Source organism: Schistocerca cancellata, chromosome 9 (genome assembly GCF_023864275.1).
Source record: "Schistocerca cancellata isolate TAMUIC-IGC-003103 chromosome 9, iqSchCanc2.1, whole genome shotgun sequence".
Classification (NCBI taxonomy): Eukaryota; Metazoa; Arthropoda; class Insecta; order Orthoptera; family Acrididae; genus Schistocerca; species Schistocerca cancellata.
In genome coordinates, this window is record NC_064634.1 from 300535064 (window position 1) to 300561814 (window position 26751).

Consider the following 26751-nt stretch of genomic DNA (forward strand, 5'->3'; position numbering starts at 1 on the left):
GTTACTGACAATAATGATGATATTGTGTGAGACTTTTCCACTTCTGAAGAAGGACTTTGTATGAAAGCTGAAAATATTTCTAGCTTTTTTTTTTTCTTCTTCTTCTTCTTCTTCTTCTTCTTCAGTGTGCATGTCTGTGGTTCAATGTCTCCTCTGTTTGGTGAGTATCAATCTAGCCTTTCCGTAATACTATTGTTATATCATCCTGAACTTTCCATTGTTTGATATCCTGCATTTAATTGATGAAAGGAGAAAACATAAAAATATAGTAAATGTAGTAGATAAAAGGGAATGCCACCTGCAGTATTCAACATTTCCTCAAAATTATTCAGACTGTTGGGAGAACCAACCATGGCAAAACAGTTCCACACAGAAGGTGGGGAATGCAAGACAGGTGTAACACCCTTAGATTTAAAGAAGAATATAATAATCAAAATACCAAATGAGGCAGCATCTGATAGGCATGAGTATTACAAACCTTTTAATTCAATAATTCACAGTTGTAAAATGTTTACATAAAGTAACTACAAAAGAATAAAACATCTGATAGAAGCCAATCAGGAGGAAGATCAATTTGGATTCCACAGAAATGAGAGATCATCATGAGACTGGCCGCACTACTTTTCTTAATAGATACACTGAAGAAAGACAAACAAGGTTTTAGCATTTGTAAAAGTGTAACCTTCCCCCCATGAACCATGGACTTTGCCGTTGGTGGGGAGGCTTGCGTGCCTCAACGATACAGATAGCCGTACCGTAGGTGCAACCACATCGGAAGGGTATCTGTTGAGAGGCCAGACAAATGTGTGGTTCCTGAAGAGGGGCAGCAGCCTTTTCAGTAGTTGCAGGGGCAACCGTCTGGATGATTGACTGATCTGGCCCAGTAACACTATGCTGGTACTGCGAACAGCTGAAAGCAAGGGGAAACTACAGCCGTAATTTTTCCCGAGGGCATGCAGCTTTACTGTATGATTAAATGATGATGGCGTCCTCTTGGGTAAAATATTCCGGAGGTAAAATAGTCCCCCATTCTGATCTCTGGGCAGGAACTACTCAAGAGGTCATCGTTATCAGGAGAAAGAAAACTGGTGTTCTACGGATCGGAGCATGGAATGTCAGATCCCTTAGTCGGGCAGGTAGGTTAGAAAATTTAAAAAGGGAAATGGATAGGTTAAAGTTAGATATAGTGGGAATTAGTGAAGTTCGATGGCAGGAAGAACAAGACTTTTGGTCAGGTGACTACAGGGTTATAAACACAAAATCAAATAGGGGTAATGCAGGAGTAGGTTTAATAATGAATAGGAAAATAGGAGTGCGGGTAAGCTACTACAAACAGCACAGTGAACAAATTATTGTGGTCAAGATAGACATGAAACCCACGCCTACTACAGTAGTACAAGTTTATATGCCAACTAGCTCTGCAGATAATGAAGAAATTGATGAAATGTAGGATGAGATAAAAGAAATTATTCAGGTAGTGAAGGGAGACAAAAATTTAATAGTCATGGGTGACTGGAATTCGACAGTAGGAAAAGGAAGAAAAGGAAACATAGTAGGTGAATATGGATTGGGGCTAAGAAATGAAAGAGGAAGCCTTTCGGTAGAATTTTGCACAGAGCATAACTTAATCATAGCTAACACTTGGTTCACTAATAATGAAAGAAGGCTGTATACAGGGAAGAACCCTGGAGATACTAGAAGGTTTCAGATAGATTATATAGTGGTAAGACAGAGTTTTAGTTACCAGATTTTAAATTGTAAGACATTTCCAGGGGCAGATGTGGACTCTGACCACAATCTATTGGTTATGAACTGTAGATTAAAACTGAAGAAACTGCAAAAAGGTGGGAATTAGAGAAGATGGGACCTGGATAAATTGAAAGAACCAGAGGTTGTACAGAGTTTCAGGGAGAGCATAAGGGAACAATTGACAGGAATGGGGGAAAGAAGTACAGTAGAAGAAGAATGGGTAGTTTTGAGGAATGAAATAGTGAAGGCAGCAGAGGATCAAGTAGGTAAAAAGACGAGGGCTAGTAGAAATCCTTTGGTAACAGAAAAAAATTTGAATTTAATTGATGAAAGGAGAAAATACAAAAATGCAGTAAGTGAAGCAGGCAAAAAGGAATACAAACGTCTCAAAAATGAGATCGACAGTAAGTGCAAAATGGCTAAGCAGGGATGGCTAAAGGACAAATGTAAGGATGTAGAGGCTTATTTCACGAGGGGTAAGATGGATACTGCCTACAGGAAAATTAAAGAGACCTTTGGAGAAAAAAGAACCATTTGCATGAATATCAAGAGCTCAGATGGAAAACCAGTCCTAAGAAAAGAAGGGAAAGCAGAAAGGTGGAAGGAGTATATAGAGGGTCTGTATAGGGGCAATGTTCTTGAGGACAATATTATGGAAATGGAAGAGGAGGTAGATGAAGACGAAACGGGAGATATTATACTGCGTGAAGAGTTTGACAGAGCACTGAAAGACCTGAGTCGAAACAAGACTCTGGGAGTAGACAACATTCCATTAGAACTACTGACAGCCTTGGGAGAGCCAGTCCTGACAAAACTCTACCATCTGGTGAGCAAGATGTATGAGACAGGTGAAATTCCCTCAGACTTCAAGAAGAATATAATAATTCCAATCCCAAAGAAAGCAGGTGTTGACAGACGTGAACTTTACCGAACTATCAGTTTAATAAGTCACAGCTGCAAAATACTAACGCGAATTCTTTACAGATGAATGGAAAAACTGGTAGAAGCCGACCTCGGGGAAGATCAGTTTGGATTCCGTAGAAATGTTGGAACACGTGAGGCAATACTGACCCTACGACTTATCTTAGAAGAAAGATTAAGGAAAGCCAAACCTACGTTTCTAGCATTTGTAGATTTAGAGAAAGCTTTTGACAATGTTGACTGGAATACTCTCTTTCAAATTCTGAAGGTGGCAGGGGTAAAATACAGGGAGTGAAAGGCTATTTACATTTTGTACAGAAAGCAGATGGCAGTTATAAGAGTCGAGGGGCATGAAAGGGAAGCGGTTGTAGGGAAGGGAGTGATACAGGGTTGTAGCCTCTCCCCGATGCTATTCAATCTGTATATTGAGCAAGCAGTAAAGGAAACAAAAGAAAAGTTTGGAGTAGGTATTAAAATCCATGGAGAAGATATAAAAACTTTGAGGTTCCCAGATGACATTGTAATTCTGTCAGAGACAGAAAAGGACTTGGAAGAGCAGTTGAACAGAATGGACAGTGTCTTGAAAGGAGGGTATAAGATGAACATCAACAAAAGCAAAACGAGGATAATGGAATGTAGTCGAATTAAGTTGGGTGATGCTAAGGGAATTAGATTAGGAAATGAGACACTTGAAGTAGTAAAGGAGTTTTGCTATTTGGGGAGCAAAATAACTCATGATGGTCGAAGTAGAGAGGATATAAAATGTAGACAGGCAATGGCAAGGAAAGCATTTCTGAAGAAGAGAAATTTGTTAACATCGAGTATAGATTTAAGTGTCAGGAAGTCGTTTCTGAAAGTATTTGTATGGAGTGTAGCCATGTATGGAAGTGAAACATGGACGACAAATAGTTTAGACAAGAAGAGAATATAGGCTTTCGAAATGTGGTGCTACAGAAGAATGCTGAAGATTAGATGGGTAGATCACATAACTAATGAGGAGGTATTGAATAGAATTGGGGAGAAGAGGAGTTTGTGGCACAACTTGACTAGAAGAAGGGATCGGTTGGTAGGACATGTTCTGAGGCATCAAGGGATCACCAATTTAGTACTGGAGGGCAGCGTGGAGGGTAAAAATCGTAGAGGGAGACCAAGAGATGAATACACTAAGCAGATTCAGAAAGATGTAGGCTGCAGTACGTACTGGGAGATGAAGCAGCTTGCACAGGATAGAGTAGCATGGAGAGCTGCATCAAACCCGTCTCAGGACTGAAGACCACAACAACAACAACAACAACAACAACAAAAGTATTACTTATTTTTAACAATAATAAGTGGAATACACTCTTTGAAATTCTGAAATTATCTGGTGTATAATACAGGGAGTGGAAGGTTATCTATAACTTGTACTGAAACCAGACAGAAATTATAACACTTGACGGGCATGAAAGAGAAGCAGTAGCTGAGAAGAGAATGTAGCCTTCACTCCACATAATTTAATATGTACAATGAGCAAGCATTAAAGGAAATCAAAGAGTATTTTGGGAAGTGAATTAAAGTGCAGAGAGAAGCAATAAACACTTCGAAACTTGCCGATGACATTGTAATTCCACCATAGATGGCAAAGGACTTTGAAGAGAAACTGAACGGAGTTAATAGTGTCTTGAAAAGACCTTATCGTGCAAAATAAAAGTAAGAAGAATGGAGAGTAGTACAAGTAAATCAGACATTGCCGGGAAAATGAGACTAGCAAATGACAAGGCAAAAGTTGAAGATGAGTTTCAGTACTTGGGCAGTAAAATAACATGATGGTCAAAGTAAAGAGGACATAAAATGCAGATTGGCAACAGCAAGCAAGTGATTTTTTTAAAATTAATTAACATAAATTTAAATGTTGGGAAGTCTTTTTCAGAAAACATTACAGGCAATAAGAGAATAAACATTTTTGAAATGTGTTGTTACAGAAGAATGCTGAAAATTAGATGGATGCATCAGTATAACTGATGAGGAGGTACTGTATTCAAATTGGATAGAAAATAAATTCATGGCACAACTTGACAAACAAGTAATCAGTTGAAAGGACACATCTACAAACATCATGGAATAGTTAATTTGGTAATGGAGAAAAGTGTGGAGGTTAAAAATGTTGTAAGAATACCACAGCTTTGCTAAGTAGGTAGCAGTAGTAATACAAAGATCAAAAAACTTGCATGAGATGAACTAGCATGGAGAACTTCACTAGTCTTGGCACTAAAGATCACAAGTACTACATGAAGAAATGGAATACAAATTAATTAAGAAACAATTGCAAAAAGTGAACATTTTATACTTTCAAGGAGAGGGAATGGATGGGCAGATGCTGGCCATCCATTCTCTCTCCTTGTAATTACCTTTGGGAGGCAAAAGTCTAGTGCCATCAATAGAAACACTCAAAATCAAATTTAAAAATTATAGCTTTCAGAATTATTAGTCACTTCTTCAGGGAAGAAGGAAGGTTTGGAAGAGGGTAGGTCATTCAGAGCTCTGGATGGGAGGGACCCATATGTCTTGGTGGACATTTCTCAGGCTGTAACCACTGGCCTGTTTAGAAGTTCTGTAATCAGTTCAGTAGAAAGAAAATGGAATATGAAAAAAACAAACAGCAAAATCAGATAAACCCAACAGGTACAACAAAAGTACAAAGAGAAGACATGTATACATCACAAAATATTCCATAATGTTGATGGAGGCATGGATAAGAATATGAAAAATGTAATGGGAGTTGAGAGATATGCATTACTTTGAAATAAAACAATAAATATTACAATGTGGCAAGTCAGTATGGATGACAGAGTAGTGCGAGTCACATGAGAAAAATATAACCTTAGGAAAATGTGAAAGAGCAAGATAATTAAATGTAAATCCAGGAAAGTAAATTGTACTTACTTGCAAAGTACAGATGGCGACTATTCAAAGTATGGAAAAAAGGGTTGCCAGTTGGGAACACTGCATCAAATGATGTCATGACATAGAAGAAAAAAGCTAGAATGTGAAAAGTGGTTCCTGTTAAAGAGATGGCAATCCAGTCATGTGGCCATAATTTGGAACAGTTGTAACAGGTTAGCAGGAGTTGAAGGCACACAAATAAGGTTTTGCAAAAAGACAGTGAGAGATATAGAAGCTGGAAGGTTACTTGATTGGAAACCAAAATTATATGAATCAGATTTTCAAAAAAATGTAGCCTGCTATTGGAAGACATATTGGACAACTGTGAAGCACAATAAGGGGTGAGGGGAGTGGGGGAATGATTTAATGATTTGATTTTTAATGAAGATTAGTTTGAGTACAAAAAAAGCTAAATATACCAAAGAAGCAATTCTGACCTTGCTGGTACCAGAATGAAGGGTTCTGTTAGTTTCTTTCTTTCTAGTGGCCCCCCTCCCCTACACACACACACACACACACACACACACACACACACACACACACACACACACACACACACACACACACAGAGAGAGAGAGAGAGAGAGAGAGAGAGAGAGAGAGAGAGAGAGAGAGAGAGAGAATTGAAGAAAATTCTACTGAATGGGTTTGAAGTACAAAGTGATTTGCAGTACCTAAAAAGTCAAATGTGGTTATTAAAGTGGGATGAATTTATGAAGAAGGGTGTTCGGTAGGGTCATAACATAACACCATTATTGAAGAATTAATCTAGTAAATTTCAGAACAGGAATAGAAGAGCAGCAGATACCGATGCTGTGGTTCACATACAACATAGTGTCCCACACCAAATGTAAGAAAGATTCAGAAGAATTAGTGCCTGGAGTGGACAGGATAGTTAGTATGTAATTTAGGCTCAGAAGAACCAAGTAAAATGACAAAGACAAAAGAAAGGAGAATAGCAGTTTGTTAAACAGAATACTGACTAACAAACAGAATAAGAAGAGTGAGAATTCAGTTATCCAGATAGTAAGCTTACTCATGATGGCTGAAGCAGGCAGAGTACAAAATTTATTGGCTAAAACAGCCTTCCTGATATTTAATAGTGACACTGGATCCAGGCAGAAGTTTGTGAAACTTTACGGTTGGAGCACAGTGCTATATGGGATAGGATGTACTCTATCAGGAAAACAGAAAAAAAGAAACTGACACCAATTTAAGTGTCCGTTGGACAAAGGTTTGAGAACTAATCTAAATGAATGTTACTGCAAGTAACAGGTGAGTTTCTAAGGAAGACTTGCTAACCTATACTGACTTCAAGTACGACATTAAAGCATCCAGGATACGGTAATGAATTTAATCCTGGAACAAGTCATAGAAAGGAAAAGTACGTGTTACATACAAAACTTTACATGCAGGAAGCAGATCACTGTGTAGAAAGCATGCAGAAGTAGGAAGAGATGAAATACACCATTAAATCAGTCAAAACAGAAAATTATTTGGCACAAAAACTGAAAAATTGGCAAAACACAGTTAATATTTTCTTGCTCACAAAGCTGGATTTTCAGAATCAGTTGTCTTAAATGAAGAGAAAAAGATAAATTTATTACCGCTACTGGCATTTGTAATGCTGCCATGGTTTTAAAAGTGTGTGCACAACTGTTGCATTTGAGTTTACTGCCTGCAATTCAAAAATGGTTTTGTGTAGAAAATATGTAGATTTAGAAGCACATATGTTTAGCAGCCATAAAAACAAAAGATTGAAGCAGACCTGACAATCTAGAAGGTAACAATACATGGTTGCATCATTAGATTTATAGTTTTCTTCCCTTGATGGTAAAAGGAGAGGTTTTTTTTTTGGGGGGGGGGGGGATAAATAATAATACACTATCAATATATCTATTTGACAGACATGCTCATATAATGTAACTAGCAGTGCACTAGCTTGTGAGACAAGAAGGTGAACCAGGCCAGATTGAATCCATGCAATGATTAATGATCATGGTTGCTGCACCAGCACACCTGAATGTGGTTTGTAGATGGTTTACACAATTCACAGACAGGGGGCACACATGCCTTCCCTTCCTTAGGTGTGACTGTGACAAGAAGGGCATCTGGCCACAGTATTAAATATAATAAATTTGCCAAATCTTGAGTACAGTGAAACCTTTACTAAACGAGAGTAATTTGAAGATGAAGACCATACCAGAGTAATCTTTTGACATCCACACCACTTCTGTAATGTACTTTTTATGACCAATAATTCCTAATCATGCCTTCTCCCTGAATGGTTCTGGCATGACATCTGTCAAGATGTTGAGTGATTCTGTCTTGACCTCTACCAAGATGTTACTGAGAATGAATGGCTGCAAGTAAATTTAATGAACTATTTCCATGCTAAAAATTATCTAGTTTTCCTACAGTAACTCAAAGAGGTGTATATGAATGACAATTTAACTTTTCCAGTCCAATTAAAATATTGAAAAAATGTTCAGATCACCTGAGGAAATGCAGATGAAATGGAACAAACATTATAATAGTATAATTTCATAAGCATCAGAAAGTTTTCATGGAATAGCCAACAACTCATCTCACTTTCCCAAGATGCGACTGACAGTAGAATCAGTCGCAAAAATATAGAGTATTTTTCAATATGTAGGATAGATAGTTTGTGTAACTGTAACACATGTTGTATTTTTGTTCTTGTATGGGGTTTTCCATAATACCCGCCAGCATTAGCAACAGTGCTTGTTTAATCTGACTTTAACTGATTTCCAACACTATTTTTAAACTTGCTGCATTACGTTCTTTTATTTTTCATTGAAAATCAGCTGCAATAAAGGCAAATAGTACAATGTCGTCAGAAAAATGAAACCAGGAAGTATCAAAATGAGAATTGTTAGGATACTTTCTATTCTTACGTCGTTTCTCCATTCTAAGGATCTGAAAAATTCCTCTAAGGCTACTGAAAACAGTTCTGGATACATGAAATCTCCTTATCTGAATCCTCTTTCAATTTTGAATTTCTCACTGCCTTATAGTCTCATGGAAGCTGTAGAATTGATGTTCTCTATATGTATAAATGATTTGGCAGACAGGATGGGCAGGAATCTGCAGTTTTTTGCTGATGATGCCATGGTGTGCAGTAAGGTGTCAAAGTTGAGTGACTGTAGGAAGATACAAGGGAACTTGGACAAAATTTTCAATTGGTGCGATGGATGAGAGCTCGCCCTGAAAATGGAAAAACGTAAGTTAATGCGGACGAGTAGGAAGATCAAACCTGTAATGCTTGGTTACAATATTACTAGTGCCTTGCTTGACACAGTGTAACAGGACATTCTCCTCTAGCATTATTTTTCCTTAACAGTAGTTCTCAACACCAGTATTATTTTTTGAAATTTGGATAGGTCAGTATTATCTCAGCTGCTTTACTGAAAACTTTCATATAATTTTTTATGCAATATGTTACACTATGTGATCAAGAGTATCCAGACACCACCAAAACATACGCTTTTCATATTACTTGCATTCTGCTGCCACCTACTCCCAGGTATTCCATGTCAGTGACCTCAGTAGTCATTAAACGTCGTGAGAGAGCAGAATGGGGCACTCTGCGGAGCTCACAGACCTCGGACTTCGTCAGGTGATTGTGCGACACTTGTGTCATATGTCTGTATGCAAGATTTCTACACTCCGAAACATCACTATGTCCATTCTTTCTGATGTGATAGTTAAGTGGAAATATGAAGGGACACGTACAGCACAAAAGCGTACAGGCCGACCTCATCTGTTGTCTGACAGAGACCGTCAACAAGTGAAGAGAGTTGTAATGTGTAATAGGCAGACCAACACCATATTGAATTCCAACATTACTGATGGAGGGCGCCACACAGCTGTACGTCATTTTCAGCCAAGTGTCCAAATACTTTTGATTACGTAGTGTAGATACTCTACAACTCACCGTACGGTGCATGGCAGAGGGTACCCTGTACCAATACTAGTCATTTCCTTTCATGTCCCACTGTAAAAATTTTAGCTAGAAATATAACCTATGTTACCAAAAGTATTCGGGCACCTGGCTGAAAAAGACTTACAAGTTTGTGGTGTCCTCCATTCGTAATCCTGGAATTCAATATGGTGTTGGCCCACCCTTAGCCTTTGTGACAGCTACCACTCTCACAGACATGCTTTCAATCAGGTGCTGGAAGGTTTCTTGGGGAATGGCAGCCCATTCTTCATGGAGTGCTGCACTGAGGAGAGGTATCGATGTCGGTCAATGAGGCTTTGCATGAAGTCGGCATTCCAAAACATCCCAAAGGTGTTCTATAGGATTCAAGTCAGAACTCTGTGCAAGCCAGTCCATTACAGGGATTTTATTGTCACATAACCATTCTGACACAGGCTATGCATTAAGAAAAGGTGCTTGATCATGTTGAAACATGCAGTCGCGATCCCCGAATTGCTCTTCAACAGTGGGAAGCAAGAAGGTGCTTAAAACATCAATGTAGGCCTGAGCCGTGATAGTGCCAAACAAAACAACATGGGATGCAAGGCCCCTCCATGAAAAACATGACCACACCGTAACACCACCACCTCAAAATTTTACTGTTGGCACTACACATGCTGTCAGTGACATTCACCGAGCATTCGCCATACCCACACTCTGCCATCGGATCGCCACACTGTGTACCGTGATTCGTCACTCCACACAACATTTTTTCCACTGTTCAGTCATCCAGGTTTATGCTCCTTACACCAAGTGATGCGTCATTTAGCATTTACCAGTGTGATGTATGGCTTATGATCTGCCGCTCGACCATGAAATCCAAGTTTCCCCACCTCCTCCCACCTAACTGTCATAGTATTTGCAGTTTGGAATTCCTGTGTGATGTTCTGGATGGATGTCTACCTATGACACATTATGATCCTCTTCAACTGTCGACAGTCTCTGTCAATCAACAGAGGAGGTTGGCTGTATGCTTTTGTACTGTATGTGTCCCTTCACATTTCCACTTCACTATTATGTAGGAAACAGTGGACTTAGGGATATTTAAGAGTGTGAAAAATCTCGCATACAGACGTACGACACATGTGACTCCCAATCACGTGACTATGTTTGAAGTCCATGAGTTCTGCAGAGTGTCCCATTCTGCTCTCTCATGATGTCTAATGATTACCAAGGTCACTGGTATGGAGTATCTGGCAGTAGGTGGCAGCGCAATGCACGTAATATGAAAAATGTGTGTTTTTTGGGGTGTCTGGATACTTTTGATCACGTAGTGTATGTAGATTTAAATGTAGATACATTGTTCAGCACAGTAAAACAGGGTGAATCAATGCTTTGTTTTCAATGGCTGTTATTACAGATTTGATTAAAACTTATTCAGAAGCATTCTCAGAAACTATAAATCCCAGACTATCTGAAGAAGAGGACTGGGTTGGTCAGAAATATTGTGCACTGGAATACACAATTTTTTATGAATAATTGCTCTCCTCTGCTGACATTCTGTAAACAATTTTACCACTTCCTTTTGTACAACCTTTTTTCAGTTTTTATCATAGCTACTGGAACAGCATAATTTCTTGGTGGATTCCTGTTCTTCATACCAAGAATGGTATGAACCTAATGTTACTTCTGGAAAGTCATCATTTTCATTCTTAACTATCTGAGTTGTTTCTTGAACTATGCAAAGACATATTGCAGTCTTTGTATGTCAGAAGAGTTTTAGACTTATGAGTAAGTGGGTATCATAACTGATCACACATACTTTTGAAGACTTAGCATTAAACTCTTCCATTTTTGTGTGGCAATACAAGGATATAATTCCATTCCAAACATCACCAAATGATCAAAAATGATGTCACTTCTTCAAAGACATCTCAATTGGAGTTTTACCTTTAATTTTTGTCAAATCAGTGTATGTTGCAGCCAAAATTGCCTACCTAGATAGGTAGGAATGATCATCAAAATAAAATAAGAAAGGGTTAGATGTTTAGGTGTTCATTTTTCCCACGTGCTGTTCGGGAGTGGAATGGTAGAGTTATATGAAAATGGTTTGATGAACCCTCTGCCAAGCACTTAAATGTGAATGGCAGAGTAATCATGTAGATGTCGATGTAGATCCCATAATGCTTTTGGTAGGAATTAGGCAGAGCAGAGCCAAGAAAACGCCATCTCACAAAGAATCCTATCTTCCCACTCAGTAATTACATTCTACTGAGGAGTGTATGGCACAGTAATTGAATGTCTCAGTCCAACTGAGTCAGCAAACTTTATTATGGAATAAGTAATTCTTTTACAGTAACATTAACTTTAGTCTTTATCACTTTAATCAATAGTGTTAACTTTTCTTTAATTTCACCTTTATGTTACAGAAGGTATATTACCCAGCAACTGGAAAAATTATCCTTGAAAACAGCAAAGTATCGATAACCCTGTAAATCATTTTCTTCCACTGCTGTATAAATATTCTTCAGGTTTAATGGGTTACACCACTCTTTCACCAAACACCAACCAATGACGTTTTCTATAGATGCGCCACTCACAAAAGCTGCTACCAACTGTTGTTGCTCTACCACAATCCTTCAAAAACTAGTGCACATACTGGTTATTTTGATCACTCATTTTTTCATACCATCTCTGTAAAATATTATCAGTTTCAGCAACAAGACGTTTCTTGATTAACAACTTTCACAGCCAAACAATAAATCTCATTCTGACCACTGAGTGTAGCAACAGAAAGAGCAATCATTTTCAGTTATTTGATTTATTCCTTTTTTGTGCAACTTTCTCAACAGAAAATAAGTTACAGGAACCATTTGAGCAAAAGCAATTTCAAAAAAACACTTTGTCCATTCCTGCCCAATGAATACAGCTACAGCAATTTGACCTGACCAAATGCTTCAAATTGTACACCATTTTTGGCACTATCCATCTTTATCCGATTTTCAAATGTTTCATGCATAGTGTATCAATAACGCTGATTTGTTATATGTGTTGCAGCACTGTCAATGCACCACTCAAAAAAGTCCAGTTTGTTTATAACTACAGAAAAATTGTTGCATCTCATCATTAAAACTGTCTTCTCAGTTTTTGAAGTATTTTTGGGGCTACAAATTCTTGAATGTCTCACATATGCAACACAAGCTGACAAAATAGCACAGTCGTTTCTTTTGTCTGTGCACTGTGATAGTGCACTCATCTGATTGATCATTATTTTTTTTAAAAAAATGTTTTACACTGTTTTGACAAATGGCCTACTTTGTTACATGAAAAGTATTTTCCTTCTTCATTTCTTTTATAATAAGGTGATTCTGATATATCTGCTTCAGATGAAGTCTGATTGCACCTTTGTCACTGTTCGTTAATCATTTTTTGCATCATTGTTGTGGCAACAATTTCATCATCATGATCTGTTATTCTAAGCTCATAATCTAAACACCGTGTCTGTAATTTGCTCCACGTATTCTCTTTAGCAGGTAAACTGTGCCTTGTAATATAAATGAAACTGAACTCTTTGGGCAAAATTTTCAAAAATAGTGCACAAAGGATGCCATCATTGATCAGCTTGTTGTGTTTGTACTTCATCAAATTGGGCCAGATGTCCTAGTATACCACCAGATGCCATCCAAACAATGTTATGAAATTTGTGTCTAAGCAGATCAATGTTTTCAGCTGAATGAACAACATACATCTTATGCAGCTCATCCCATATGTCTTTGGCAGTCTTTCATTCCCTAATACAAAGTATAGGATTGGTCTCAAGTCACAGAATTAGCTGTCTTCTCACTTTTGCATTGTCTTTTGTTCATTTAGCAAGATGAGTTTTGTAATTTTGCCCACTTGCTTCTAGCCCGATCTGCCCCATTTATAACATAAAAGATTTAGTCATACTCTAAAAATAGTTCTCATTATGAGTCTCCAGTTCTCCAATCTTCTTCACCAGTGACGTCTTCAGTTTGGTGTCTTTCATCAGCAACTGTGTCATCTTTTGCACTTTTAGAATGTTGAGTTATTGTCAAAATCGGCTACAACTGTTGCACTTTATGAAAACTTTATCAACTGTGCATGACTGCTACCATGTTGAAAAGACACCAAATGCCATTTAAAAATGAAACCTTTATTTAAAACATCACAGAAATACAATAATCCTAGAAGGATATGTCAAAACCATCAAAGCATAAACTCAAGAAGTTTCTATAATGACCACAACCTTCAAAGATTAATAATATATGTATTAACAGTGATAATTTCACACTATGAAATGTGCTGAATATAGAAGGACTGACCGGTTAAGAAATGAAGATTTCCTGAAATGAGTCAATGAGAACAAAATATCTAATGAAGAATGTAAAGCAACAGAGAGACAGATGCTGGGCACATAATACAGTATTAGTTACATTATTACAGCTGAAAATATTACTCAAAGGAATGGTAGATGAAAAGAACCACAGACGCTGGCTTGAGTATAAGGCAGATCATCACTGATATAGGATGCAGAAGTTACGTTGAAAAGAAGAGGATACCTGGCAAGCAACAGGCACAGAGTTGCATCGAACCACCCTTAAGGTGCATAGCCAAAACAACAAAAATCAATCTGTAACTGTAATTAGACAATAAATGACCAAAAATTACACAGCAGACTGTAGGAGAAAATCATGGAAGGAACAAACAACAATTTAGAATGAGTCAAATAATGAGAGTATGATGAGAGTGAAACAGAAAAACAATGTAATACAGCTACAGTGTAATATTTTTATGTTTTCTTCTGTATAACAGTGTACGTTCACTTGCATTTTGTAAAACATCCCAATGACAAATTAACAAACTGTATTACACTACAAAATGGTCAGTGGTACTACTCCATGTAACAGCAGGAATATAGATACTTGTCTTCTTAATAGATCATGTGGGTCCTTGCCCCTAACAGCAGTTTGTCCAAAGGTAGGTTTAATGTTTTATTGAGCAGAAGGCCACTTTAAGTGATATAATCTCAGACAGAATCAGAGCAGGGGAAGAAATAGGCTTCAGTCTTTTAAAAGGAAACATATTGAGACTGGTAGTCAGTGGTATGGGTTAAACATGGAGAACTGAAATGTAATTTGAATCCCGCTCCTCCCAAATGCATGTTCAGTGTACCAGTGCTTTAAAATTCAGGATACAAGGTCTAACTCCCTAATGTGTGCTTGGATCTCACTAGCCACCTGACCTTGACTTATGCTGGACCCTTCCTTTCAGCTTCTCCTATCTCTTTCACAGCCTTAGTTATCCCTCCCCTTTCAGTCTGTGTTATCACTCTCTGTCAGCCTGTCAGCATGTGCCACCATCTTGTATTTTTTTCTGTCATTTTATTTAATTTTCTATATTTTTTCTCCTATTTTTCTCTCCTGCCTTCTATTCTCTCTGTCTTTATTATCAGTCAAACAGAGTGGCTTTTTATGATGGTTAGCTCTCATTTTTGATGTATTGTCTGACAACAACACTCCACAGCTTGCATCTTGGCTGTTAGATTGCATATCACTTTCAGTGACATGGAAGGCCACTATCAAGTAGAAACATGTTCTTGGTTTGGTGTAGGTAAACCCTGCCAAAAATAGTCCATGGCTTTAAGTGCAAGTGTTTTGATATAAATGCTTTCTAAAACTTGCCTTCAATATATGTCTTTCTCATAAAAAAAAAAAAAAAAAAAAAAAAAAAAAAAAAAAAAAAAAAAAAAAAAAATTTACAGCAACCTGAAACACTGACAAATCTCATTTTCTGTTTCTGTGGGTTAATAGTAAATCCTGATAGCAATAGTTAATGACACATGCACGAATATAAATACTGACTAAACTTTTGAGACAATTTCAACACTTCACTTCAGAAACAAGAGTATTTGTCAATCTGTATTATTATACTGAAGAATATATACATCCATGCTACATGTTTCATCAGGATAGTGAGAAATTCAGAATATAAGAGCAGTCAGGCATAGAAACTGCATATCACCAGATGATTCTCAGCAGGCCTAGGGGTAGTTTTCAGTTCTTTAAACTGTAAGAATAAAGAAAGCGTACTTCTTACTGGCGGATCCTGATATCCTCACATATCATATTATTTACCATTTTTGGCATTTTTAAAGGAATTCTTTGAATATCTCTAGTGATAAGCAACAGCTATTTAAGCTGTACCCAGCACTAAAAATAATACTTGCCTGGTGGCAATGATTACTGAATTATTTTTCTACTTGTGTCACATGCACTGGTCATAAGACCTGAATCAGCCCCAGTTGGTTGGCAGTGTTCTCGAGATGTAGATACAGTAAGATGTGTGTATTTCAAAGTAACCAGGATAAAACTGTACCCATCTTAAAATTATGTTCAATTAATTATTCACACCACATTACAGCATACCTGAAGATAAAATGTGAAGAAGTTAATTGTATATTTGGTGGCAAGTGGGGTTTTTCTATATTAAAGTGCAGCTTAAAATGGTTTTTGTAAAAGAAACATTCCCAACAATAAATAATACAGTTTAGATCCATCAATAATTTTTGCCATTTAAACCCTTTGTCTACACCATAATACGCTACTGAAGGAGCATAAATGACTGGCTGACTGGAGAAATGAATGTGATACTACCTTCATGGTAGTGTTATAATCTCCCTTTTTCTGATGACATTGTATTATTTGCCCGAAGTCCAAAGCAAGTTCAACAATGAATGGAAACACTTAACCAAAGAAGTTTGAAAGTAGAGCAATGTGCTTTTGTATTTACGCCAGTTTAAGAAAATAACTGATGTACAGCAAAAGAAATTAATATATGAGTAAAAATGGCCTGTTGTACTTTTGCTAAACTAAACACAGTTTTCAAATCCAAGTTTCCTATGAGTCTAAAATGTGAAATTTAGAACCATCGAGTATTACCAGTTCTGACTTTTAACAATGACACACGGACACTTAATGGGGCAGCCACTCTAAAACTGAGGGATAAATGAATCAAGCGTGTGTGTGTGTGTGTGTGGGAGGGGGGGGGGGTTGTCTACTTCCGAAGAAGGGCTTCTGGCTGAAAGCTTATCTGTTTAGCAGTCTTTTTGTTGTGACTGTCTGCGACTCAACATTTCCGTCATATGGTAAGTAGCAATCTATCTTTCTCATAATATTATCAAAATTTCATCCTTGATTTTTCAGTGTTTAATGGATGATGATAAAGGTGACTCTCAAATGTAGTGACTGTAAGAGGTTAGTTACCTGCAATTTCAATGAAAACAAAAAATCACACTGAGAAATACAATTTCCATAAATGATTTCTGATCCAGCAGTTAGAGACAATAAGAGCCCATATAATAAAGTAAAAGTCAGGAGATCTTTGTTTTGCCAGCTTTCCCCTCTATTTTATTTTCTCTTTTTCCAGTGGTGCTGCTACTGCTTAAAGACACCACAAGGTCAACTAATTAACAGAAGTGCTGTCATTTCCAAGCAACAGATATGTAAGAACACAGCAGAACGTACCTTGAGCCAAAGGGGCTTAAAAAACAGATCTGAGAGTTATTTCTCGCCTGTTCTGCCACTTTCACAGTGATATCAACACTACTCTTCATATCACCAAAAACTTACTTATTCCTGGAACAAAGTGGGGTGTACTGCCTGTCTTATAGATGTTATTTTTTTTTGTAACCCTATATAACCATGAAAACAATATAAATGGATAGTGATTGAAATGTCTTTCTTGACCAAAATAAGTCTCATTCACCATTAATGTGAAACAAGATTGTGACCAAAAATCATTGCAAAAAAAAAAACTGAAAATTATGACAGGTAAATTGGACAATGTGATCCTGAAAGATAACAATTGTTAGAAACATAATAAAGGTGGCAATGTAGTGTATGTGTCAACATAGTTCATTTCATGTAAAAAAGTGTTTAATATATATTATCAATATAGAATTTGTGTATCTGAACATATAAAAATATATATATATACCGTGTAGGCACCAGCTTCACGAACATATCCAATGTCGAGGGCAATTTCATTCCGAGCACTTATAAAGTCCTCATAGGATGCATGGTGCTGTGTCTCAACGTGCTTGCAGTAAGCAAGTGCCAAGTCCTGCTTGGGCAGCTGCAGCACCAGTTGCTTGTCACGGTATTTTTCACCCACACTTCCCATCTCTGGCACTTTCTCAGGAGGCAGCTCTGAGAAGTATTTCTCAATCTGCAAAACATAAAAGCTGGATTAGTTTTTGTAACAGTTTAACTAAAGTTTTTATGCCTCCTGTGAATAGCATAAAATTTAATTTTATTAGCATCTTTGGGATACTGTCCAGTCAACTCGAGTCTACCATTCTGCTAAGACAATTTATTCTGATGTAGTATGTACTTACTTCAGCAAAAATATTAATTGTGAAGTACACTAACAAAGTAAAACAGAAAATCACTGGAACTGTAGAATTATATGGCTCTTTTGGGTTTCTCACACCTTGAACTAGGGTACACTACTCAAGCATCAAACATAACAAAGCATCTAATGGGATATTTCATCTATCGAGCACACATTATAGAGCCAGAACTCTCTGATTACCCATCAGTCTTATTTCCAAAGACATCAGTCATGTTACCAGTATTATGGACTTCCTTTTGCTAATTACTGTTACAATTATTGATCTTCTGGAAACATGCTAAAGATTTAATACATTCTACTATTCTTTAATCATGGTGACTATTTATTTTTTCAAGCTTTTGGAACAAGCTGAACTGGTATTCACATCAGTTAAGCAAATCTGGACTATATTCTTCAAATGATGATGCAATCATCCTTGCTTTGTGATCAGGAGTATTATTATCCTGTACAGAAAATGCCCAAATCCAAAATTTTATCGCAATACTGGAAATATGCTACTGCCAAAAATATTTTTACAGACCCACACATTCGGTCCACCATGGACCAAAAGCAATGTTGCAAGTTAACCCCAGAAACAGCAAACACAGACATTGCACGAACTCCCGCACATTTGCCATATGATATTCAACTACATATCAGTCACTATTCATTTTACCAGATCCACATATGAGCTTTTCAGTACCACGCACCTTGTGACATATTCTTTCCTTTTGCTTCTTCACGATTGTTCTGTCACTGACCACTGTATGTGAGTTGGAACACAAGTCCTATGAAAGGGTGTCTGAGAACTCCTTCATACAGTACACTTGGGAATTTCATAGTCTTTAACAGGCCACCAAGAACAATAATCTGGTTTAGTACTTCAAAGTAGCATCACTGAAATTACATCCGAGCACACAAGACTCCTGTGAAAGATCTCCAACAGATTTCTCAAGCATTTGGGCACCTACAATTACGCCACACTGAAAATGTAGTTAAATCTCTTATTTGTCTCAGTCTGACAAAAATCATGTCTATGATGTTGACATACTGTGCGCTCATTTGTTTACCCTTGGACAAACAATGCACATTCTATGGGGTGTTTAGAAAACAAAGTTTTTTTAAATTTTTTTTTAAATGGAAGAGATGACAGTCATTAGAGACATGCTCAAAATGGGGAAGGATGGAAGACGCCATTGGCTGTATCCTTTTCATATTAATCATTTGGGCATTTGCCTTAACTGATTTATGAGAAACCTAAATCTAGATAACCAAGCAGAGATACGAGTCCAATGTCTTAACCACTGACACACACACACACACACACACACACACACACACATTCACACAGGCAAGCACACCTCATGCACACATGATCACCAACTCCGGCAGCTTGGACTGCAGCTTTCACATTGAATGGAAGTAGCAATCACGAGGGGGCAGGGAAGAGGAGGAGGAAGCAATAGCAGGATACAGATGGGGGAGAGAAGAGTGCTGTCTGGCGGAGCGTGCAGGGACTAGGAGGTGGCACGACAGGACTGCCAACTGGCATAGTATTGGAAGGCTGTGAGGCAGGGAGGTGGAGAGGGAAGGGGGGAAGACAGGGAGTGGGAAAGGAAAGGAGCAGCGAAGGTGAAAGACAGACAGGTGCACTGGCAGAGGGTAGCACACAAAGAAGGTAGGGGTTATGAATGAGGAGGAAATGATAGGACGGCAAGAGCGGAAACTGTTGGGTGGAGAATGTTGTTACCTTAGATTGAGGCTGGGATAATGTGTTTTAAGGATACCTCCCATCTGCATGGTTCAGAAAAGCATGTCCTCCACCCAACAGTTTCTGCACCATGGGTCCTATCACCTCCTGCTCCTCTCCTTTCTCACTACCCTCCCTCCCCCTTCCATCTCCATGCCCCATAACTCCCCCTCCCCCAATGCTGCACCTGGTGGCAGTCTCGTCATGCTTACTTCTAGTCATGCTCCACTAGGCAGTGCTCTTCCACACCCCAACAGGTCCCTTCTACCCCTTTCCCTTCCCCCTCCATATTGCTGCTTGTGTTTGATGACAGTATCATTCTGGTCCAAGCTGCTGGAAATTGTGGTCACACGTGTGTGAGGTGAGCTTGTTTTTGTGACTGAATGTGTCTGTGTGTTTCCTTTTCTGAAGAAGGCTTTGACCGAAAGCTAAATGTATAATAGCTTTTTCAATGTGCCTGTCTGCAACTCGACGTGTCACCACTACAGTGAGTAACAATCTTTCCTTTTCCTTATATTGTTGGTATTTCTGTAAAGTGAGATTCTGATAAAATTCATCATGTACATACAGTTGAGAAAACTTACCAGGAAAAACTGAATGACAGGAAAGGGTACAGAGGTAAAACTCATTTACGTAAATGGAAATGTGCCAGGTTCTAGTCAATTTACTCATCAGACTCCAATACACAGTGTTAAATGTAACATGAGTTATAAAAATTGTGGAGAACATTAGGTATGGCTGACATATTTGATCATTGGAGTTCAGGTTGTGGAAATTCAGGTAACCCTTTCACAACATTGTTGGTGTACAGTATTATGATTTAGTGGCATACATTTAGTGACAAACAGTTGTTCTCAATGTCGTGTAAGCCCCATATAATGTCAAATGGGCAACTTAAGTAAGAGTATCCTGAACCCTTTGATTATATCAGTACATCAGTGGGCAGAGATGATGAAACTGTGAAGTTCTGCTAGGAGGAAGGAAGATTATGTTTCAGTATTCTGTCAAGGATGAAATCATTAAAGCTAATGCACTAGCTTGGTTGGAGTAGAAAGGAGAAGAAAATCCCATGTCCTTTTCACAGGAAACATCCCCAAATTTTGCAAAGCAATGTAGGGAAACCACAGGTAAGCTAAATCTGAATGTCCAGATAGGGAATTAAAATGCTTTCTTAGAAACTTTCAAGAATTAGCTTTAATGAGAAATCTAGGAATGTACAACCACCCACCTTCTATTTATTCCCTAAGGATTAGGAAGACAAGAGTGGATGAATTACAGTATGCACAAAGGTTTTTAAGCTGCAATTCTTCCTGCATGCCGTACCTGAATGGATTGCAAGAAGCCTGTAAAGGATACAAATCTGTAAGTAGATACTTGGAGGTGGGGTTGTGAAAATGATAAAGTGTAAGTATAAACCTGAGCACTTGGAGCATTGGTTTACTATCTCGAAAAATACTGTTATGGTAAGGGAGCCCTAACACCCATAGTCATGGGGATGGGATGTGTGGGTGTGAAGGGACAGAGAAAATTAGTTACATAAGCAACAAACAGATAGTTCTCAGGGTCACTAGGCTGACTAATGAAAGCACTGATGACATTTAACACCTAGTAGTAGGAGTGGCAGTAGCAAGTACTGTAGAGATTGCGATTTTTCCTCCGTGGGCAGTTTTATGTTGCTTTCTGAGGAGAGAGGTAAACTAAGAATATATGTATTCTTTCACCTGGTGGGAAAACTAAAAATATCGTGTAGAATCAAGTATTGTATTAAAATAACATTTTATTTTATAATTAACGTACTGAATGTATACTTTTTAAAATACAGTGCGTGTTTTTTAAGTAAGTAGCGTTTTGAAATTAAAAAAAGACGTGCTAAAATATCTGAATTTTATTTTTACATGAAAGCAGATATCTCAAAAATTTTATTTTTACGTGAAAGCCTGTACCTTAATCTACTTTTCTACATAACTTCCGTCAATATTAAGGCACTTATCATAACGTTGTACCAGTTTTTGAATACCCTCCTCATAGAAGTCTGCCGCCTGACTTGTTAACCACTGCTTCACCACTGTTTTGACTTCGTCATCGTCTTAAAGACGCTGACCGGCCGGGCGTTTCTTCAAGTGCAGGAGCACTGGGCACAAGATCGGGGCTGTACGTAGGATAATCTAGAGTTTCCCATCGAAAAGATGTGATGAGGTCTTTGGTCTGATTCGCCACATGCGGACGGGCATTGTCTTGCAGCAAACGATGCCCTTGCTCAACTTCCATGGACTGTTGCTTTGATTCTGGTGTGACGTAGGCCACTCATGTTTCATCGCCCGTAACAATCTGGATTAAGAAATCATCACCGTCATTGTGGTGCCGCTCAAGGAAAGTCAATGCACTGTCTAAACGTTTGGTTTTGTGCACATCCGTCAACATTTTCGGTACCCCACGTGCGCACAATTTTAGGTAGTTCAAGTGCTCGGTCACAATGCCATACAAAACACTACGAGAAACATTAGGAAAGTCATCCCGCAAGGAGAAAATCGTAAAGCGTCTGTTTTCTCTCACCTTATTGTCCACTTCCTGCACCAAACTTTCATTAACGACCGAAGGACGCCCACTCCGTTGTTCATCATGCAGAATTGTGCGGCCATCTTTAAATGCTCTCACCCACTTTCTTACCATTCCATCACTCATAATGTTTTCTCCGTAAACTGCACAGATCTCACGATGAATATCGATCGCTTTTAGGCCTTTAGCACCAAGAAATCTTATAACAGCCCGTACTTCACAATCGGCGGGACTCACGAATATCGGGAGGCATCTTAAAGACTCAGTACACAACGTAAACAAGGAAGAATCAGACTGTAATGGCGTCAGTGCGTAGATTAAGGTATAGGCTTTCATGTGAAAATAAAATTATTGTGATATCTTAGCACGTCTTTTTTTAAGTTCAAAACGGTACTTACTTTAAAAAACGCGCCTCGTACATGTAAATTAACTAAGAATGATTTTCATATTGTAGATTGACTTCATTCATTTTTCCTATCTTGCATAAGATTGGGATAAATAAATATCCAGGTAGTGCTGGCTTCTAGATTTTACATTAAAAAACAAATTCTGGGGTTGTCATTGCGTAGTTCACCCTGTTCTCAGTTTCGTAACAAATAATGACAATACGAACTCTCAGGTTTTCTCGGCACGATTAATTAATGGTGCGGTTTTTGGTGTACAGTCGAACTGTCAATTCCATTTTGTGCACAGTATAATGTGCATTCGTAACGACGCAGTTCACAGCACCTGAAGAAGACGACCGGTTCGGTCATCGAAATACTGTGCACTAAATGGGACCGACTACTGGACTGTACTCGAAAGACGACAAGGATCGGGATTCAAATCTGGTTGTGTTCTTATCAATGTACGACAATGAAAAACTCAAGTTACCTGTGAAGGGCAACGTTGGGGCTCGGCACTCAGCTCAGGAGTTGCGCTAGTGTTCGAGTAATGTGTAGGCTACGCACCTGCTGCGTGGAATGCAGTCCCGGCGGCACCCAGCAGTAGCCGTCGCTCACGGAGCGGTCCCGCGGCTCCAGGCGGTCGGGCTTGAAGCCGAGGCGCTCGCGCACGTTCACCCACTCCTCGTGGTACACGTCGTGCGCGTCCCGCGGGCACTTGCAGCTGCTGCATGTCTTCCTGCGGACACACACCACACACTCTCAGCCACGCGACGCATCACAAATGCTGTCCACTATATCAAAACACTTTTTTGTCTTCGCTCGCAAAGAGATCACATGGCAATCGGATTTTTGTACACTACTGGCCATTAAAATTGCTACACCACGAAGATGACGTGCTACAGACGCGAAATCTAACCGACAGGAAGAAGATGCTGTGATATGCTAATGATTAGCTTTTCAGAGCATTCACACAAGGTTGGCGCCGGTGGCGACACCTACAACGTGCTGACATGAGGAAAGTTTCCAGCCGATTTCTCATACACAAACAGCAGTTGACCGGCGTTGCTTGGTGAAACGTTGTTGTGATGCCTCGTGCAAGGAGGAGAAATGCGTACCATCACGTTTTCGACTTTGATAAAGGTCAGATTGTAGCCTATCGCGATTGCGGTTTATCGTATCGCGACATTGCTGCTCGCGTTGGTCGAGATCCAATGACTCTTAGCAGAGTATGGAATCGGTGGGTTCAGGAGGGTAATACGGAACGCCGTGCTGGATCCCAACGGCCTCGTATCACTAGCAGTCGATATGACAGACATCTTATCCGCATGGCTGTAACGGATCGTGCAGCCACGTCGCGATCCCTGAGTCAACAGATGGGGACGTTTGCAAGACAACAACCATCTGCAGGAACAGTTCGACGTCGTTTGCAGCAACATGGACTATCAGATCGGAAACCGTGGCTGCGGTTACCCTTGACGTTGCATCACAAACAGGAGCGCCTGCGACGGTGTACTCAGTGATGAACCTGGGTGCACGAATGGCAAAACGTCATTTTTTGGGATGAATCCAGGTTTGTTTACAGCATCATGATGGTCACATTCGTGTTTGGCGACATCGCGGTGAACGCACATTGGAAGCATGTATTCGTCATCGCCATACTGGCGTATCACCCGGCGTGATGGTATGGAGTGCCATTGGTTACACGTCTCGGTCACCTCTTGTTCACATTTATGGGCCGGCCGAAGAGGCCGTGCGGTTAAAGGCGCTGCAGTCTGAAACCGCAAGACCGCTACGGTCGCAGGTTCGAATCCTGCCTCGGGCATGGATGTTTGTGATGGCCTTAGGTTAGTTAGGTTTAACTAGTTCTAAGTTCTAGGGGACTAATGACCTCAGCAGTTGAGTCCCATAGTGCTCAGAGCCATTTGAACCATTTTCACATTTATGGCACTTTGAACAGTGGACGCTACATTTCAGATGTGTTACGACCCGTGGCTCTACCCTCCATTCGATCCCTGCGAAACCTTATATTTGAGCAGAATAATGCACGACCGCATGTTGCAGGTCCTGTACGGGCCTTTCTGGATACAGAAAATGTTCGACTGCTGCCCTGGCCAGCACATTCTCCAGATCTCTCACCAATGGAAAACGTCTGGTCAATGGTGGCCGAGCAACTAACTCGTCACAATACGCCAGTCACTTCTCTTGATGAACTGTGGTATCGTGTTGAAGCTGCATATGCAGCTGTACCTGTATACGCTATCCAAGCTCTATTTGACTCAATGTCCAGACGTATCAAGGCCGTTATTATGGCCAGATGTGGTTGTTCTGGGTACTGATTTCTCAGCATCTATGCAACCAAATTGCATGAAAATGTAATCACATGTCATTTCTAGTATAATATATTTGTCCAATGAATACCCGTTTATCATCTGCATTTCTTCTTGGTGTAACAATTTTAGTGGCCAGTAGTGTATTTAATTATATTTTTGTATGGCACGTGAAATTCAGAACTCAAATATCAATCTGCAAAGCAGATAGATTCACGAGGAAATCGACCTTGAAGATATCCGACGATGTTTAATAGCTAAAGTAAGGACGATACGTCGAAAAGAGCGAGGCTTTGTGGGAGAGTGTTCGGCTCCTACGTGAGGGTCTGGGTTCGATTCTTGGCGCCGGCTGCGGTGGTCTAGCGGTTCTGGCGCTGCAGTCCGGAACCGCGGGACTGCTACCGTCGCAGGTTCGAATCCTGCCTCGGGCATGGGTGTGTGTGATGTCCTTAGGTTAGTTAGGTTTAAGTAGGTCTAAGTTCTAGGGGACTTATGACCTAAGATGTTGAGTCCCATAGTGCTCAGAGCCATTTGAACCATTTTTTCGATTCTTGGCGGATACAAGTTCGTAGACAAAGGTGCATGATGTTCTACGAGTATTTCCGTGAAGCGAAAAATACATAAAGATAAAAATTAATTTTTGTGTTTTTAATCTAAACAATTTTAATTAACAATCTCTTATAAAAGATTGACATGTAAGAATTTAACTTGCAAGGAAAACTGGATTTTTGTCTGCGGTACATAAGCAGAATTAAGAAGACGTACGTTTTCCATTGAAATGACAGTTCCATACAAATTAATTAATATATACTAGATCTGAACTGTATTTCCTACTTACATGATGTAGGTATTCGACGTCAACGAAAAATAAAACGAGAAACGCAATGACGGAAATGCTCGACCCAGCGATTACCTGTCTTGAGCGCTACCAATTTTTTTTCCATCTTCATTTATTTTACGCTTCACTGAAACGCTCATAGAACATGCATCTATGTTTAAAAATTTCAATCACCGACAACCGAACCCAGGCCCCCTACGAAGCAGGCGAGCACTACCATAGAGCTGCGCTGCTTGTTGAACAATCGACATCACTTAAGCGCCTTAAACATAGTCGCAAAACTTCAAAGTCAATTTTCTCGAAAATTTTCTAGAGTTGCATCGAACTGCTTTGGAACGTCAAGCGCCTTAAATATATATTATATATAAGAATACAAAAATCCGATTGCTATGTGGCTTCCTGATCAAAAAATAAAACTCAGCTGCGCGAGAAAAGTTACCAACCAACATAAAAGGTGACTTTAAATCCCTCGCACGTACTAGAAACTGACAGTCGAACAAAATTACCGCCAAGTAGGAGCGGCGAGGCAACAGCACATTTCTTAAATCAGGACACAACTCCATGTAATGGATACTAATCACAGTACGAAGATGTTTAAGTGAAGTGCAAATGGGCAATTTCCACATTAACAAACTGTTGCCGGAGGTGAGTGGAACAGGAAACCAAAGAGTCAAAGTAGTCCCACACTCAGGGAACGACCGGAGGGGAGCAGATGCACGAATCCTGCATCGGCGTCCTAATGGAGGTGGTTTGCCGTTGTTTTCCTCCAACTTAACGTAACAATTAATACCAAACATTATCGCTGTTCAGTAAATGAAACAAAGAGGCACTGGCGGCATTACAAAAATGAAGTTGGGACCGACATATTACCAACACTCTTTGGAAATGCAAACGCCGCCGCGCGGTTTAGGGCGTCATTCCACGGACTGCGCGGCCCCTTCCGCCGG

At 39.3% G+C, this 26751-nt stretch overlaps 1 protein-coding gene across 1 annotated transcript in view; it reads right to left on the reverse strand.

The window, feature by feature from the left end:
* The window catches only part of LOC126101585 (prickle planar cell polarity protein 3-A), a 1199532-nt gene that overhangs the window by 371059 nt on the left and 801722 nt on the right, over positions 1-26751 (reverse strand). The window contains exons 3-4 of the mRNA XM_049912239.1: positions 23204-23375; positions 17552-17782 (exon numbers count right to left, since the gene is read on the reverse strand). Of these exons, the coding sequence (XP_049768196.1) occupies positions 17552-17782; positions 23204-23375 (403 nt within the window). The remainder of the gene's footprint in view (positions 1-17551; positions 17783-23203; positions 23376-26751) is intronic.